General features: G+C 44.7%; 2 protein-coding genes across 2 annotated transcripts in view; both read left to right on the top strand.

Moving 5' to 3' along the window:
• The window catches only part of LOC5516298 (ubiquitin carboxyl-terminal hydrolase 24), a 51,097-nt gene extending 34,256 nt beyond the window's left edge, over positions 1 to 16,841 (top strand). The window contains exons 51-64 of the mRNA XM_048728918.1: positions 1,759 to 1,897; positions 2,451 to 2,610; positions 3,365 to 3,454; positions 3,989 to 4,092; positions 6,390 to 6,503; positions 6,639 to 6,738; positions 7,253 to 7,372; positions 8,824 to 8,907; positions 11,628 to 11,736; positions 12,912 to 13,030; positions 13,247 to 13,360; positions 14,994 to 15,059; positions 15,225 to 15,291; positions 15,881 to 16,841. Coding sequence (XP_048584875.1) covers positions 1,759 to 1,897; positions 2,451 to 2,610; positions 3,365 to 3,454; positions 3,989 to 4,092; positions 6,390 to 6,503; positions 6,639 to 6,738; positions 7,253 to 7,372; positions 8,824 to 8,907; positions 11,628 to 11,736; positions 12,912 to 13,030; positions 13,247 to 13,360; positions 14,994 to 15,059; positions 15,225 to 15,291; positions 15,881 to 16,239 — 1,745 coding nt within the window. The 3' untranslated portion in view covers positions 16,240 to 16,841. The remainder of the gene's footprint in view (positions 1 to 1,758; positions 1,898 to 2,450; positions 2,611 to 3,364; positions 3,455 to 3,988; positions 4,093 to 6,389; positions 6,504 to 6,638; positions 6,739 to 7,252; positions 7,373 to 8,823; positions 8,908 to 11,627; positions 11,737 to 12,911; positions 13,031 to 13,246; positions 13,361 to 14,993; positions 15,060 to 15,224; positions 15,292 to 15,880) is intronic.
• LOC116620388 (membrane progestin receptor gamma-A) lies at positions 8,914 to 11,195 on the top strand. The gene has a single exon (XM_032386215.2). It carries the CDS (start codon positions 9,843 to 9,845, stop codon positions 11,088 to 11,090), a length of 1,248 nt encoding a protein of 415 aa, XP_032242106.1. The 5' UTR covers positions 8,914 to 9,842; the 3' UTR covers positions 11,091 to 11,195.
• Positions 16,842 to 18,569: the final 1,728 nt, after the last annotated feature.

Raw genomic sequence — 18,569 nt, forward strand, 5'->3', positions numbered from 1 at the left:
GCTGCCTAAAATGTGTCGGTAAATATTCGCTCGTGTGGACAAGGATTTCGTGGTGAAATACATGTTTAGTAGGTTGTCGAATGAATATTAGTTTTTAGGGGTGATGTTTACCGGAAATGAGATTTATAGTGTCAGAGTCATGTGTCGGAACCGCAAAATGTTTAGAGTGTGATGGAAGGTCAAACGTTTGAATGTTCTGAGCAAAGCTGTGCTATGTTTATACATGCTGTATTTCTTTCAGTAGCAATTAAAAGTTGTGTATTTGTTTTAGACTCTGTTTATAGGTTTAACGCCGGGCAATGTAATAAATAGAAGTATTGTGTTGAAATTTAATATTTTTAAGTCACGTTGTTTAGAAATCGAGTCGCTGTTAACCCTTAATTATGCTTCAAGAATTGCAAGTATTTCTTCTGCTTTCCCTTTTTCCATTACCGCAATTCCTTTGGGTTGATTTCGGGGACTCCTCGGTATCGTTTCGGGTCCGAGGATCAGTTGGGGTACTTTTGGGGATCATTTCGGGTCCTGGGATCGTTTCGGGTCCTGGGATCATTTCGGGTCCTGTACAGAAAGGCGACTTGTACGTACGATGCCAGACATAAAAGGGTCATTTGTAGGTACGATGCTAGAAACAATGAGAGTTGTATGTACGATTCTAGTAGCTTGTGTCTTCTTTAGAGAAGGAAAGGCGACTTGCACGTACGATGCCAGACATAAAAGGGTCATTTGTAGGTACGATGCTAGAAACAATGAGAGTTGTATGTACGATTCTAGTAGCTTGTGTCTTCTTTAGAGAAGGATAGGCGACTTGTACGTACGATGCCAGACATAAAAGGGTCATTTGTAGGTACGATGCTAGAAACAATGAGAGTTGTATGTACGATTCTAGTAGCTTGTGTCTTCTTTAGAGAAGGAAAGGCAACTTGTAGGTACGATGCCAGACACGGAAGGGTGATTTGTAGGTACGATGCTAGAGACGATGAGACTTGTACGTACGATTCTAGTAGCTTGTGTCTTCTGTAGAGAGAAAGGGTGACTTGTACGCTAGTAGCTTGTGTGTTCTGTAGAGATTGAAAGGCGACTTCCAGGTACGATGCCAGACATGAAAGGGTGATTTGTAGGTACGATGCTAGAAACAATGAGACTTGTATGCACGATTCTAGTAGCTTGTGTCTTCTGTAGAGAAGGAAGGGCGACTTGTAGGTACGATGCCAGACACGGAAGGGTGATTTGTAGATACGATGCTAGAAACAATGAGACTTGTATGTACGATTCTAGTAGCTTGTGTCTTCTTTAGAGAAGGATAGGCGACTTGTAGGTACGATGCCAGACATAAAAGGGTCATTTGTAGGTACGATGCTAGAAACAATGAGAGTTGTATGTACGATTCTAGTAGCTTGTGTCTTCTTTAGAGAAGGAAAGGCGACATCCAGGTACGATGCCAGACACGGAAGGGTGATTTGTAGATACGATGCTAGAAACAACGAGACTTGTATGTACGATTCTAGTAGCTTTCTTCTGTAGAGAAGGAATGGCGACTTGAACGTACGATGCTAGTAGCTTGTGTCTTCTGTAGAGATGGAAAGGCGACTTGTAGGTACGATGCCAGACACGGAAGGGTGATTTGTAGGTACGATGCTAGAAACAATGAGACTTGTATGTACGATTCTAGTAGCTTGTGTCTTCTGTAGAGAAGGAAGGGCGACTTGAACGTACGATTCGAGTAGCTAGTGGCTGACTAGGGCTATTATATGTTTGCAGTAAACTCGTACCCAGAGACGCGGCATCGCTACTGGAGTGCGTACATGCTGTTCTACGAGGCCTCCGATGCCAACAAGATGCTCTCAGTGCACCCGAGCCGAGGGCCCTTGGTGCGACAAGAGGCGGTCATAGAGGGCAGGTGCGTGACGTGGTGCGATGTGACCTTACGTGAGGTGGTGTGACATGAACTTGTGTGACGTGACCTTACGTGACATGATGTGACAAGAACTTATGTAACGTGGTGTGACATGACCTTGCGTGACCTGGTGTGACATGACCTTACGTGGCGTGGTGTGTCATGCCCTAGCCTTGATTCTACGTGATATTGTGATTGCTAGAGGTTTATGCGACATGACATTCGGCTCTAAATGTATACTTTATGTAGTATAAGGCGCCTTTGCCTTGTCTTAATGTTGCGTGTATTGGCACTGGGCAATGTATATATGTTTTGTCACCGGTCAATCTAAACTTTATGAAGTCTGAAGGGCTGGTCACGCGGACGTTTTTTCTTCAAATTTTCACTCATTTGCAACTCTCAGCTTTTCAACCATTTCTACTTTTGGCAACAACTTTTTTCAAGCCGCAACATGAAATTAATGCGTAAAATAGCGCGTGACATTTTTTGCGAGACTAGTTGCAACCAAGAGGTGTAGGTGTAGATAGGGCCTTAAGCCGCCTTTGCCTTGTTGCAGATCAAACCCTCCATCCCCGAGCTCGTCATCCGTCTCGTCTAGCTCCGGACCCCCCTCCCCCACGCGCACAGATGGCCTCAGCCAACTTACTGCCCTCGTACAAAAGGGTGAACGAAAGGGAATATTCCGGGACAAAATGCCTGCTAGTATACAGAGAATGGTATGTATAGGGTGTACGAAAGGTAATATTCCGGGACAAAATTCTTGCGAGTATACAGAGAATGGTATGTATAGGGTGTACGAAAGTTAATATTCCGGGACAAAATTCTTGCGAGTATACAGAGAATGGTATGTATAGGGTGTACGAAAGTTAATATTCTGGGACAAAATTCTTGCGAGTATACAGAGAATGGTATGTATAGGGTGTACGAAAGTTAATATTCCGGGACAAAATTCTTGCGAGTATACAGAGAATGGTATGTATAGGGTGTACGAAAGTTAATATTCCGGGACAAAATTCTTGCGAGTATACAGAGAATGGTATGTATAGGGTGTACGAAAGTTAATATTCCGGGACAAAATTCTTGCGAGTATACAGAGAATGGTGTGTATAGGCTGCTGTCGTTGTAAGGAGATGATACACGATATGTGATATACTGGGCATTTGTTTTACTTGTACGATTATGGAAACGCAATGGCTCGAGGTTATGATCAAAGTTCTTATAATCTTCTTATAAAATAAGCATAGATAAGCTATCAAATTCTGAAAATAGAACTGAATTTGATCGAAGTTTTCACAGAGATTTGAGAATACCCGCTAATTTTTGTTTTGGCCGCTTGTCAGGGGATTGAATAGATGGTGTCGTTTTCTGTGGTGCGTGTTTTTTGGTATTAAAATCTGCGCGCTTGCCATCCCTCCATGCATTATTTTTCTGTTATTTATTCTTTTTTATTTTGTTTTTTCTGCTTTGCAGGTCCACGCAGAGAATCTACAGTTTATGCAGAATCGAGATGTTTACAATACTGACTACTTCAAGTTCATCCTCAATCTCGCTACCTGCAACGTAAGATGAAGTCTTGACGTTGAAACTCCAAATACTCGTCCATCAACAGAATGTGTTAACCCGCAGCCGTTTAATTTCTAAATTCGACAGTCGGGCCATGATCAGTCGGACATCAATCCTGCCCGGCCGCTCTACGAATTTTTCTTGCGCCCAAGGACCCATTCCCCTTCCCTTTTAGCCACAGCCACTTAATTGCACGTTTAGTGAGTCGGAAGAAATTGTTTAGTTAAGGTTGGTTCTTACAAGGACGCAAGTGCAAGCGTAAGCGCAAACGGAAGCGCAACACAAGTGAGAATCGGTCAAACACAAGCGCAGCAAAATAAATTCAAGCAGTTGCTATCTCTTGCGCTTGCGTTCCAGTAAGAATCGGGAAATACGTGCGTTGCGCTTGCGCTTACGTCCAAGTTAAAAGCGACCTTTAAATTGTTATTTATGGTTGTTTGTTTACTTCATGTATTTAATATAGTCGTTTGTTAACTTCATGTATTTATGGTAATTTGTTTACTTCGTGTATTCGTGGTTGTTTGTTGACAGCGGAGCTTCGTGTCCAACAAGCAAGTGTTGTTTGCCGTGTGCAGTCTACAACTTTCCATACAATTCCTGTTTAACACATACTTCAGGACCACTAAGAAGCTAAGGTAAGTCTGAGGTTAACCCACCGTTAGCTAGTTTACTGTCTACCGTCATACATTCACACCCACAGCTACTCGTGCAACATAACCCCCTCCCCGATGTAATGGTAGGGGACAATATTGCAATGTTATAAGCGTCCAATGTTCACAGATATAGCCCCATAAGGCTATGCAGGGTTTCTTGTTGTATAACGTCTAGTGATCTCGCAGATATATCCTAATGCAGTGCAAATTTTAGAATTGTAATACTATAAGTGTTTAATGTTTTGCAACCCATTTCCCAATGCAATGCATTGTAGATCCCAGAATCGCGGTGCTACCAGAAAAACAATATTGCAAGAGAATAATCAGTTAAGAAAAGGCTTAAAAATCCTACAAACCCCTCTGTTGTTAAAAAAAGGATACTAAATCCTACAAACCCCTCTGTTGTTAAAAAAAGGATACTTGATCCTACAAACCCCTCTGTTGTTAAAAAAAGGATACTTGATCCTACAAACCCCTCTGTTGTTAAAAAAAGGATACTTAATCCTACAAACCCCTCTGTTGTTAAAAAAAGGATACTTGATCCTACAAACCCCTCTGTTGTTAAAAAAAGGATACTTAATCCTACAAACCCCTCTGTTGTTAAAAAAAGGATACTTGATCCTACAAACCCCTCGGTTGTTAAAAAAAGATACTTAATCCTACAAACCCCTCTGTTGTTAAAAAAAGGATACTAAATCCTACAAACCCCTCTGTTGTTAAAAAAAGGATACTTAATCCTACAAACCCCTCTGTTGTTAAAAAAAGGATACTTAATCCTACAAACCCCTCTGTTGTTAAAAAAAGGATACTAAATCCTACAAACCCCTCTGTTGTTAAAAAAAGGATACTTGATCCTACAAACCCCTCTGTTGTTAAAAAAGGATACTAAATCCTACAAACCCCTCTGTTGTTAAAAAAAGGATACTAAATCCTACAAACCCCTCTGTTGTTAAAAAAAGGATACTAAATCCTACAAACCCCTCTGTTGTTAAAAAAAGGATACTAAATCCTACAAACCTGTTCTGTTGTTAAAAAAAGGATACTAAATCCTACAAACCCCTCTGTTGTTAAAAAAAGGATACTAAATCCTACAAACCCCTCTGTTGTTAAAAAAAGGATACTAAATCCTACAAACCCCTCTGTTGTTAAAAAAAGGATACTTAATCCTACAAACCCCTCTGTTGTTAAAAAAAGGATACTAAATCCTACAAACCCCTCTGTTGTTAAAAAAAGATACTAAATCCTACAAACCCCTCTGTTGTTAAAAAAGGATACTTAATCCTACAAACCCCTCTGTTGTTAAAAAAAGGATACTTGATCCTACAAACCCCTCTGTTGTTAAAAAAAGGATACTTAATCCTACAAACCCCTCTGTTGTTAAAAAAAGGATACTTAATCCTACAAACCCCTCTGTTGTTAAAAAAAGGATACTAAATCCTACAAACCCCTCTGTTGTTAAAAAAAGGATACTAAATCCTACAAACCCCTCGGTTGTTAAAAAAAGGATACTTAATCCTACAAACCTCTCTGTTGTTAAAAAAAGGATACTTAATCCTACAAACCCCTCTGTTGTTAAAAAAAGGATACTTAATCCTACAAACCCCTCTGTTGTTAAAAAAAGGATACTTAATCCTACAAACCCCTCTGTTGTTAAAAAAAGGATACTTGATCCTACAAACCCCTCTGTTGTTAAAAAAAGGATACTAAATCCTACAAACCCCTCTGTTGTTAAAAAAGGATACTTGATCCTACAAACCCCTCTGTTGTTAAAAAAGGATACTTGATCCTACAAACCCCTCTGTTGTTAAAAAAAGGATACTTAATCCTACAAACCCCTCTGTTGTTAAAAAAAGGATACTTAATCCTACAAACCCCTCTGTTGTTAAAAAAAGGATACTAAATCCTACAAACCCCTCTGTTTTTAAAAAAAGGATACTAAATCCTACAAACCCCTCTGTTGTTAAAAAAAGGATACTAAATCCTACAAACCCCTCTGTTGTTAAAAAAAGGATACTAAATCCTACAAGCCCCTCTGTTGTTAAAAAAAGGATACTAAATCCTACAAACCCCTCTGTTGTTAAAAAAAGGATACTAAATCCTACAAACCCCTCTGTTGTTAAAAAAAGGATACTAAATCCCACAAACCCCTCTGTTGTTAAAAAAAGGATACTTAATCCTACAAACCCCTTTGTTGTTAAAAAAAAAGGATACTTGATCCTACAAACCCCACTGTTGTTAAAAAAGGATACTTAATCCTACAAACCCCTCTGTTGTCCCAGGATGCAGACGCAGGAGTGGTGTGAGGCGGTGGAATTCTTGCTGCGCGGTAACAGCGAGGCGTGCACGTGGTTTGTGCAGTTCTTATCAGGAGAAAGGGGCAAAGGCTACATCAGGTAAGGGGAAAGGGGCAAAGGCTACATCAGGTAAGTGGGGGGGGGGGAGTTAACTTCCTATGGTCTTTTACCCCCCTCCCCTACTCCCCGTACCATTTTCAAAATTTTAACTGCAGCTGCTGTCTCCCTCATCAGACCTTTCCTACTAGAAGCTCCATCAGCTGAAGTGCGGAAGACTTTTTCACGAATTCTGGTCTTCACTTTTGAGAGCTATATTCACCATGGTGGCAGCATAGTAAGTGAACGTTACGCTAAGACCGATTTGTTATACAGATCTATCCCCAAGCACCCCTTTAACAAGTATTTCAAGAATAAAATACAATGAGGGGAAGTATCTGAAAAGAAATTTTTCAAGTTCTACTGGTCCCGCCCCAGTTCTCAAGATCTGATTCCAGAAACCACATTTAACTGTATTATTCTCTAGTAGTCCGGCCCGTTCTATTCTCTGATTAATTTCTTGCTAAATTGACGTGAAATATGACAGTGTTCCGTGTGTTTCTAGGAGTCCAGCCTGTTCTATTCTCAGATTGATTCCTTGCTCACTTGGTCTAATATATCAAAGTGTTCCGTGTGTTTCTAGGAGTCAGGTCCGGTCCGTTCTATTCTCTGATTGATTCCTTGCTCACCATGTGTAACCGTGATGTGACAGTATTCCGTGTGTTTCTAGGAGTCCGGTCTGTTCTATTCTTTGATTGATTCCTTGCACGCCTTATGTAACCGTGATCTGACAGTGTTCCGTGTGTTTCTAGGAGTCCGGCCCGTTCTATTCTCTGATTGATTCTTTGCTCGCCATGTGTAACCGTGATGTGATTGATCACCACAAGACGTGCGCAGAGTACTTCTGGGCGCTAAATAGATACGCCAACATAGTGAGTAGCCTGTCCACTACCTGTGGATGGGACGATCTTCCTTAGTAGACAAAAAAGACAGTTTTTATGCCGCACTCCCCCCCCTTACATTACACATATAGCGCCGCAAACACTAACCATGAGAGTTAGGTTTACTTGTCTAAGGAGCGAATACCTTGTGCGCCCGGGAAATACTTGTCTAAGGAGCGAATACCTTGTGCGCCTGGGAAATACTTGTCTAAGGAGCGAATTCCTTGTGCGCCTGGGATATACTTGTCTAAGGTGCGAATACCTTGTGCGCCTGGGAAATACTTGTCTAAGGAGCGAATTCCTTGTGCGCCTGGGATATACTTGTCTAAGGTGCGAATACCTTGTGCTATCCTCTCTACCCTTCGCACTTTCTGCAAACGCGTAGCTATTAATTAATGGAGGGTCTGCATAGGTTAAGATATAAAAATCAAGTAATCTTAGATTGTTGGACAAGAAAAAACTGCTTTATGGCGATCGAGGGAGATGCCGCTATGGCCCCCCTAGTTACGCCCCTATGCTATCGGCTGCCCCTAGTTACGCCCCTTTGCTGACCTCAGGCTATCGGCTGCCCCTAGTTACGCCCATTTGCTGACCTCAGGCTATCGGCTGCCCCTAGTTACGCCCCTATGCTGACCTCAGGCTATCGGCTGCCCCTAGTTACGCCTCTTTGCTGACCTCAGGCTATCGGCCCCCCCTAGTTACGCCTCTTTGCTGACCTCAGGCTATCAGCTGCCCCTAGTTACGCCTCTTTGCTGACCTCAGGCTATCGGCTGCCCCTAGTTACGCCTCTTTGCTGACCTCAGGCTATCGGCTGCCCCTAGTTACGCCTCTTTGCTGACCTCAGGCTATCGGCTGCCCCTAGTTACGCGTCTTTGCTGACCTCAGGCTATCGGCCCCCCCTAGTTACGCCTCTTTGCTGACCTCAGGCTATCGGCTGCCCCTAGTTACGCCTCTTTGCTGACCTCAGGCTATCGGCTCCCCCTAGTTACGCCCATTTGCTGACCTCAGTCTATCGGCTGCCCCTAGTTACGCCCCTATGCTGACCTCAGGCTATCGGCTCCCCCTAGTTACGCCCATTTGCTGACCTCAGGTTATCGGCCCCCCTAGTTACGCCCCTTTGCTGACCTCAGGCTATCGGCTGCCCCTAGTTACGCCCATTTGCCGACCTCAGGCTATCGGCTCGCCTAGTTACGCCCCTTTGCTGACCTCAGGCTATCGGCTGCCCCTAGTTACGCCCCTATGCTGACCTCAGGCTATCGGCTGCCCCTAGTTACGCCCCTATGCTGACCTCAGGCTATCGGCTCCCCCTAGTTACGCCCCTATGCTGACCTCAGGCTATCGGCTGCCCCTAGTTACGCCTCTATGCTTACCTCAGGCTATCGGCTCGCCTGTCTTCGACAACTATATTATACTTGACTTATCGGACGTTTATTTTCGTTTAGCGGCGTAAGACCTGTGAGCACCTGATAGCAAGAGAGACCTTCCAGCTTTTTCTCAGCTTTCTTGTTGGACCCTCTACAGAATACGTAAGTAGAGTTCTCTCGTGTGATGCCTGACCAAGTCGTATTGCAGGCTAGGAATCGAGCCTACGTGATGTTTAACGGTTAAACCTTATACGCTCTTTTTGTAAGAATCTTTTAATAAGAACGTAGAGCCTCAGATAGCAGCAAAAATACCCTGGGTACCAGAGCTTCCAAACTTCTCTCGTCCAGTGACCCTCAGCCAAAATGCCGTGAAGAGCGAAGCGAAAAAAAATTGATGCGTTCTAAAATGCAGAATCAAAATTGTTCATTGGGTATTATATTTTTATACTGTATACCGTGGACATCCTTTAGACAATTCTCCAAAAACAAGAACGGCCCAGTTTCAACTGAAGATTAGACGTTTTTATAAAAAGAAAGAAAGTATACGACCACGAAATACCTTCTTTGAATTAAAAAGACAAGACAGAATACATTAAGACGTTTTTTCTTTGTTGTCTATAATGTTTTTATTTGGTCCGTTTGGTGATTCGCTGAAGAAATCAAGAAAGCAGCAGCTGTAAATTTATACGAACAGTTTGGTTGACGTAGTTTCGCTTATTCTGGAATCCGGCTAATTCTGTTATTGCTTTTTTATTAAAATTTAAGCTCCTTGGGGAATCTACCCGAAACCACTCTTTTCTGATCTTTTTTAGATAAACCTAAATTCTAGGTTTGATCTGTACTAGTTTTACTTTGCTTTAAAGACAAATGTTTGTTGATTGGAGTTTTGAATCCTATCTCGGCGTCACGCATTCAAATTAGTAACACATAAACAATACCGGTCTCTTTAAGCTACGTTGGGTTTTGTATAATTACCGCGTTACTCATGGATGACTTGGACTTTAGACTCTCATCTTGAGAACTACCTTTGCCGTGTTAATATTGCTCCCAAATGCTCGGTCTGATCGAAATATTGAACTTCGTGCTTGGGAATTAGAATGAAGGCCACCACTCGGAGATCTCGGCGGCGCTACCGAAAATCGGCTAAAAACGAAAGCCAAACAACACTAGAGAAAAATGATGTTGAAGCTCTAACAGAAAAACAACCGCGATCGGAGCAAAACAATCGCAATTCAGTCATGATTGATAGGGAGACTGTGCAAGCAGAGAGCCCTTGGCGGGTAAACGGGTACTTTGCACATTGCAAGAACACACTACACGCGAAAGACGTCCCACTAGAGGCCCGCGACCCGCACACGATGACGGGATATCGGAGTTTCGGGACGCTTAGCGTACGCGACTGCATTCGCACCATGTTCAGCTCGCATAACGAGATCGTGGACATCTGGAGTCACCTGTTGCCCGCGCTAGCCTTTATAGCTTACTTCATTTATGTATTCAAGGACCGGGCCGTGGTCGGGAACCCTGAGGTTTACCCGTTGCTGTGCATAGCGATCGGCGGGATCACCTTCCACGTGGGTAGCGCGCTAGCTCACTTATTCAGCTGTCTGTCGCTACGGGCGAATCACCTGTGCTTCTACATGGACTACGCGGCGATCAGCATTTACTCGCTGACCGCGGGGCAGAGCTTTTATTTCTACTCGCGGCCATCGCGTACCGAGTGGACGCTGATCTCGTCCCCCGCGCTCTACTTGTGCGGTAACATGGTTATGTGCCTTCTTAACATGCTCCTCAGCTGCGCGTCGCGGCACAAGATGCGCTCCATCCGCTTCTACGTCCGCACACTTCTCTACGTCTTCAAATGGATGTATGACAGCATGCCGCCTTTTCTGCGCGTGGTCACGTGTAGTTCCACCGCTGACTGCTACCCGCCGGCTCTCACGATGCTCTACCTGCAGACGGCGTTTTACGCGGTGGCGGCGCTGGTGAACGCCTTCCGTATCCCCGAGTGCTGGGCGCCGGGCACGTTTGATCTGATTGGACGAAGCCATCATATCATGCACGTGTTTGTGACAGTAGCGTACTATTACTGTTTCCAGGCCGGGTATATGGACATGGTGGGCCGGGCCGCTACCCTGGCTACCCTCCCTCAGCCCACGGCTTTCCTCACCTTTGGCTTGCTAGGGATACTCACCGTTGGGAACGTTATTATCGGCGTGTTGTGCGCACGCGCGTGGCTGGTCGAGGAAGATTGGGTCGGGCAGACGCGCGGGAAATACCCAGTGATTTACAGAAGGACGGGAAATTATGAGCAAGTTAACAATGATGAAAATGTCAAAAAATGACCATGTCTTACATACTTCGACCGATGAAACAATCTTTTTATCTATTTTGTTTAGATCCGGTTTATATTTGTCGTAAATAAAAATAAAAACTAAATGTGCGCTCTATATTGCGTACGCTTTTGTTGCTCTCTGGTTTGAACCATCACCCCCTATATCTTCCTCTCAAAAAAACAAAAATACATGATGGGTGACCCAGGTCACTATCCCTCTCGCTTGTAATGGTTACTGAATATTACCATATTTTATTTGATCGCGGTAACGTATGGAGAAGTTATCTGGCCTCCATAGCCTTCAAGTTGTATTTACAATATGATACTTATAATTGCCTTGGGCACGTGACTGTCTTGATTATGTTGTTGTCCTTCTATTGGTCTGTAAGGTGCGAGTAATTTAAGTGCTTATAACACAGTGTGTTTGTATCTAATATTATCACACCGTGTTTAGGGGTCTCATATTATTATTACACCGTGTGTAGGGGTCTAATATTATTATTACACCGTGTGTAGGGGTCTAATATTGTTATAACACCGTGTGTAGGGGTCTAATAGAAGGTGGAGCTCTCTCCAGTCCCAGGAGTTTACTGCATTGTACACGGCTATTGCTACACTCGTCTGCTGCAGTGACGTCTCCTCTCAGATGACAGTCGGTGAGTCGTCAGGGGGAGAGGGGGCAAGTTTGTGAGTCGTCATTAGGGAGAGGGAGCAAGTTGGTGAGTCGTCATGGGGGAAAGGGGGCAAGTTGGTGAGTTGTCATGGGGGAGAGGGGGCAAGTTGGTGAGTCGTCATGGGGGGAGAGGGGGCAAGTTGGTGATTCGTCATGGGGGAGGGGGCAAGTTGGTGAGTCGTCATGTGGGAGAGGGGGCAAGTTGGTGAGTCGTCATGGGGGAAAGGGGGCAAGTTGGTGAGTCGTCATGTGGGAGAGGGGGCAAGTTGGTGAGTCGTCATTAGGGAGAGGGAGCAAGTTGGTGAGTCGTCATGGGGGAAAGGGGGCAAGTTGGTGAGTTGTCATGGGGGAGAGGGGGCAAGTTGGTGAGTCGTCATGGGGGGAGAGGGGGCAAGTTGGTGATTCGTCATGGGGGAGGGGGCAAGTTGGTGAGTCGTCATGTGGGAGAGGGGGCAAGTTGGTGAGTCGTCATGGGGGAAAGGGGGCAAGTTGGTGAGTCGTCATGTGGGAGAGGGGGCAAGTTGGTGAGTCGTCTTGTGGGAGAGGGGGCAAGTTGGTGATTCGTCATGGGGGGAGAGGGGGCAAGTTAGTGAGTCGTCATGTGGGAGAGGGGGCAAGTTGGTGAGTCCTCATGTTGAAGAGGGGGCAAGTTGGTGAGTCGTCATGTGGGAGAGGGGGCAAGTTGGTGAGTCATCATGGGGGAGAGGGGGCAAGTTGGTGAGTCATCATGGGGGAGAGGGGGCAAGTTGGTGATTCGTCATGGGGGGAGAGGGGGCAAGTTGGTGATTCGTCATGGGGGGAGAGGGGGCAATTTGGTGATTCGTCATGGGGGGAGAGGGGGCAAGTTGGTGAGTCGTCATGGGGGAGGGGGCAAGTTGGTAAGTCATCATGGGGGAGAGGGGGGAAGTTGGTGAGTCATCATGGGGGGAGAGGGGGGCAAGTTGGTGAGTCATCGTGGGGGGAGAGGGGTCAAGTTGGTGAGTCCTCATGTGGAAGAGGGGGCAAGTTGGTAAGTCGACATGGGGGGAGAGGGGGCAAGTTGGTGGGTCGTCATGTGGAAGCGAGTATATTAATAGTATGTAAAGTCCCACAGAGTTCCTAACAATGGTACAATGTGGATAACTCTAGCCTAAGATTAATGTTGTCTTGTGTCTGCAGAGCCGACTCGTCCCAGGCCCCTGTTCCTGGACATCATGCGTAACCTTCCGCTCATTCCCATGCCCCTGGAGATGGATGATGCCATATTTGGAGCTAATGCTGATCGCTATATCAAGGAGGTATAGACGCTTAAACAATCACCCTCTTGTTAGATGTTTAGATTATACAGGTGCTTAAGTTAACTAACAATTCTTCTCTGTGTTAAGAGTCAGTCAGAAAGCGAGTGGTATAAGATGCTAGCCACATTGTGTTATTATGCTTGCTATAACTATCATACACATTTTGAGTATTTTGCGTTTGATAGTATTTTTTACTTTATTGTCGTTTTTCTGTAGGCTACACTAGCTGTCTGTGAAGTGGCCGACACCAGTGAGCAGATCAGCAACATGTTCATCCACTGCAGTTGGTGCAACGAAAACTTCAGTACCAAGGTCTTACAGCACCTCAAAGTAAGCGCTACCTCCGCCATATCCCACACCTGCAAACTACATACCTAAAACCACACCCATAACTGTCGCCACAAGCACTTTAATACCAAGGTCTTACAGCACCTAAAAGTAAGCGCCACCTCCGCCATACCCCAGCCCTGCAATCTACACACCTTAAACCACACCCATACCTGTCGCCACAAGCACTTTAATACCAAGGTCTTACAGCACCTCAAAGTAAGGGCTATCCCCGCCATACCCCACCCCTGCAAACTACATACCTAAAACCACACCCATACCTGTCGCCACAAGCACTTTAATAATACCAAGGTCTTACAGCACCTCAAAGTAAGGGCTATCCCCGCCATACCCTCAGCCCTGCAATCTACATCCTAAAACCACACCCATACCTGTCGCCACAAGCACTTTAATACCAAGGTCTTACAGCACCTCAAAGTAAGGGCTATCCCCGCCATACCCCAGCCCTGCAATCTACATACCTAAAACCACACCCATACCTGTCGCCACAAGCACTTTAATGCAAAGGTCTTACAGCACCTCAAAGTAAGGGTTATCCCCGCCATACCCCACCCCTGCAAACTACATACCTAAAACCACACCCATACCTGTCGCCACAAGCACTTTAATGCCAAGGTCTTACAGCACCTCAAAGTAAGGGCTATCCCCGCCATACCCCAGCCCTGCAATCTACATACCTAAAACCACACCCATACCTGTCGCCACAAGCACTTTAATGCCAAGGTCTTACAGCACCTCAAAATAAGGGCTATCCCCGCCATACCCCAGCCCTGCAATCTACATACCTAAAACCACACCCATACCTGTCGCCAGAAGCACTTTAATAATACCAAGGTCTTACAGCACCTCAAAGTAAGGGCTATCCCCGCCATACCCCATCCCTGCAATCTACATCCTAAAACCACACCCATACCTGTCGCCACAAGCACTTTAAAACCAAGGTCTTACAGCACCTCAAAGCACCTCCGCCATACCCTACCCACCCCCACCTCCAACACTGTACACTTTATATCTCACACAACTTGACACACACTACCCCACATCCGTCGCCATTCAAAGCAAGGCTTACCCCCCTCCCAAAACCACACCCACAAGACATGCCATGCATACCCTCAAGCACCATCCATGAAGCACAGGCTACCCAAGACTTCAAAGCATTAAACCTGTCCACACCCTCGGCAAACACGCGTACATATTCGCAAGTCGCACTTCTGCCGCACACGCTATAATCCAATCTAACTACCACAGAACTTTCCATTGAACTCGCTATAATCCAATCCAACTACCACAGAACTTTCCATTGAACTTGCTATAATCCAATCAAACTACCACAGAACTTTTCATTGAACTCGCTATAATCCAAACCAACTACCACAGAACTTTCCATTGAACTCGCTATAATCCAATCCAACTACCACAGAACTTTTCATTGAACTCGCTATAATCCAATCCAACTACCACAGAACTTTCCATTGAACTCGCTATAATCCAATCCAACTACCACAGAACTTTCCATTGAACTCGCTATAATCCAATCCAACTACCACAGAATTTTCCATTCAACTCGCTATAGTGTATTGATGGATTTTGTGCCCTGATAGTTGTTTTATCGCAGATTCAACTTGCCGCTGTTGCCGCCAATGACATGAAAAACGTGTTTTCTACGCTACTTAGTCTACTGGTACGTGTCTTGTTATAGTCACTCTTTTACAGTTTTTATAATCACCCTTAAGTGAACAAAAATGGTCCCGTCCCTTCCATCTAGTTGCTGGTATTTACCCCCCCCCCCCCCCCCTCCTCCTGCAAATGTTCGTTTGTTTACTAAGACCCCGTCCCTTCAATCTAGTTGCTGGAAGACCCCCTTCAGCTGCAGCGCATCAAGAGTGCGGTCGATGATGGGGACGGCATTCTCGGTAAGGTCATAACCACATTGATCATAAAATAATCCGCAACTCTGTGTACAACTCTGTGACTTACGCGTGACAACGTTAGCGACTGCTTCACAAATACACACTTTTCTTCTTCCCCTTTGTGTTGTTGTCATACTCATCCATATCTCCGTGTGTATTTCATCGCTAGTCAAGTAACAAAAATAAACACTTTTCTATCCCCCCTTCCTAAAAGTGTTGTTGTCATAATCTCGTCCGTTTATCCGTGTTGTTGTTCAGCGCTAGTCAAGTAAAACAAATGAACACCTTTCTTTTTCTACTTATTTGTGTTGTCATTTATTTTCTTCGCTAGTCAAGTAACACAAATGAACAGCTTTTTTTTCTCCTTATTTGTGTTGTTGTCATTCATTTTCTTCGCTAGTCAAGTAACACAAATGAACACCTTTTTTTCTCCTTATTTGTGTTGTTGTCATTCATTTTCTTCGCTAGTCAAGTAACACAAATGAACACCTTTTTTTCTCCTTATTTGTGTTGTTGTCATTCATTTTCTTCGCTAGTCAAGTAACACAAATGAACACCTTTTTTTCTCCTTATTTGTGTTGTTGTCGTGCAGCTCTAGTCAAGTCGAATAACGCATCAGACAGCCGGCGTGCGTACCAGTGCATCAAGTTCCTCGTGCAGCTGGCGCACCGCTGCCCCACGGCGAAGGACTACCTGCTACAGAACTCCACGCGGTGGCAGTGGGCCGTGCAGTGGCTCAAGAAGAAGATGAGCGAGCACTACTGGCCACCGCAGTCCTACTCGTCTAACGAGCACTCGACCAGCCGAACATTCCAGCGCACGTCCAGCGCCGCGGACACCCTCGCAGAGGCCACCGCCCTCCTCACTGAACTAGACGCAGGGGACATGCTGGACGACTCTACCCAGAGTACGGGGGAGGAATGGGACAAGGATACCTCTACCTCCCCCTGAGCACTACCCCCCTCCCCCCTACTGTACTATAGTGATGTACTGGACGACTCTACCCAGAGTACGGGAGAGTAGATAGATAAAGGATAATGGGAGGATGGAGAGAAGGAACGCTCAACATCACCTAAGAATCGCCAATTTTTATTGACCTAGAACAGACTCAACACAGAGTGAGAAGGACTTGGAAAGGAGCTCTTTGCTATATCAGAAAAGCCTGACGCTCTTGACAGATGACCAAGACGGCGGATAAATACGGCGAGCACTTGAGGAACAAATCATAATAATAATGATTTTGAACGCTCGGGAACTTAACGTGTTAGCGGACGCCCAAAAAATAGCTTTACCAACAAGCGTGCATGTGGCGTCTGGTTATTTGCAGAACGCTTAAATTATTATCTATCACTCATTTCGTGGCCAAGTTATCCCGACTGCTTTACCAAGCTCGGGTTTTTTAACGAAATAGTCTCTCCTTATGATCAATTGCTTGCATTTCACTGTGTATTAGAATGGCTTTCGTGTGCTACTGAGGGTATTTGGCATCTTATTGACTTTCCATGTTTGTGCAAAACGTATACCAAACAATTAAAGGTTTATGCCTACTGAAATACGCTAGCGTGTAGGGGCCCTGATCCTCCAGCTCACGGATAATATCAGACAGGTAATGCCTTTATTGCACCCATGCCAACACCCTAATTCTTACACCCTTTACACCCAACACATGCCAGGTCAAACACTCCGGCAAATCGTAATTGAATTACTTATCTGAACGTTCAGGTATACATTTCCCTTATATTATTGTTTCCCTTAATAATTGCACTGTTGCCTCCCTTAGACACAAATAGCGAGACTGCATCTTATTCTCCCTTAGTACAATGTTGATTATTTTGACACAAGCGCGTCGCTATCTCCGCACTAAACATCAGCTTGGTAGAACGTGCACAGTAACAGCATATCGGCAGACTCCTGTCTCACTTCTTACAGCAGCAAACGCTTGGTTTGCCAAACCTGTCACCTCCAGGCATGAGACCACCCGAGGTCCAAGGGTCTATGTAGCTCTCCCGGCACCATGCGTCTGTATTACACTTGTGACCTCGGATCAGCTGCATAAGCTTCGCATTGATGGCTGAGAACGCCACTACCGAGCCACACACGATCGCAAGCTCCATCAGCACCATGGTCAAGTCTTTCCCTGATATTACAAGCCTTTCGTTGATGCAAGCCTTTCCCTGATATTACAAGCCTTTCGTTGATACAAGCCTTTCCCTGATATTACTAAAAGCGCGATGTCATCTTCGAGCACACCCGCTAACTGATAACATCTACTTTTCGTAAGATTGTAAACAACTCAGGTTTGGCGCGCTTCCATGAAAATATGCAAATCATTCTGTTATGAAACATGTCTTTTTTCATGAATAAATATATATATGTTATTTACCAGCTGGGAGGTCCGTGGCCGAAGTCAGTATTTTCAAGGCCGAGGTCACGGTATTTCAAGATACGGACCGACCCTTAGCTGGGAAATAACATATTTATTTTTTTCCTCAAATGGTTTACCAACTTTGTTAACCTTACGGACTTAGGTTGCACGAGGCGAGGTTTCGCTTATGACTTTCGTCAATGTTTGTGAAGATTTTGTTCGCTCATGATCATTCAATAAACTCCATTTTGTATTTCCACACAACGCTTTTAATCCTCCAGAAATACAGAACCTCCACTGAAGACATTTTCTGAGTTATGACCAAGAATTTTGTAAAATAATTTAGTCCAAATTGATACGTTCTCAACTCGAATTGATCGTAGAAATGTCTTCTTTCACTTTAAATTCTCCACAGAAGATAAGATATATTCCCTAAAGAACTTCTCTTGAATGTGGATACGTTAAGCTGGTTATGCAGGTAAATTCCTAGAGTGATTTGCCATTTTTCTCCGTAGGAAGAGACCATTTGCCGCCTTTTTTTATCACAAATAAACTTTCAGCAAACTTGAAATTGTCCCGCGCGTTGCAAAATTATTATGGGGGGAAATTTTCAAAACACGGAGTTTGAAGCCGATTTTCCGTAAAGTCAATGACTCTAGATAAAATGACAAATGAAATGCCGTTTTAGTGTGAAGATCTGTAACCTCGGGAGTAAAGATCCCGTTTTCTAACTATTTCGAGCTTTGGAGGTGAGCGTTCCGGTGTCGCGGGGTCCGGATCGTAGGATACCGGACCTCACGAGAGCCAATCAGAGCGCGCGATTTGATGGATACCGGACCCCGGAAAAAATAAATATATGTTATTTTTTGTAAGACTGCTTCTATGGCGCACTTCCATGGAAATATGCAAATCATTC

Source organism: Nematostella vectensis, chromosome 1 (assembly GCF_932526225.1).
Source record: "Nematostella vectensis chromosome 1, jaNemVect1.1, whole genome shotgun sequence".
NCBI lineage: Eukaryota > Metazoa > Cnidaria > Anthozoa > Actiniaria > Edwardsiidae > Nematostella > Nematostella vectensis.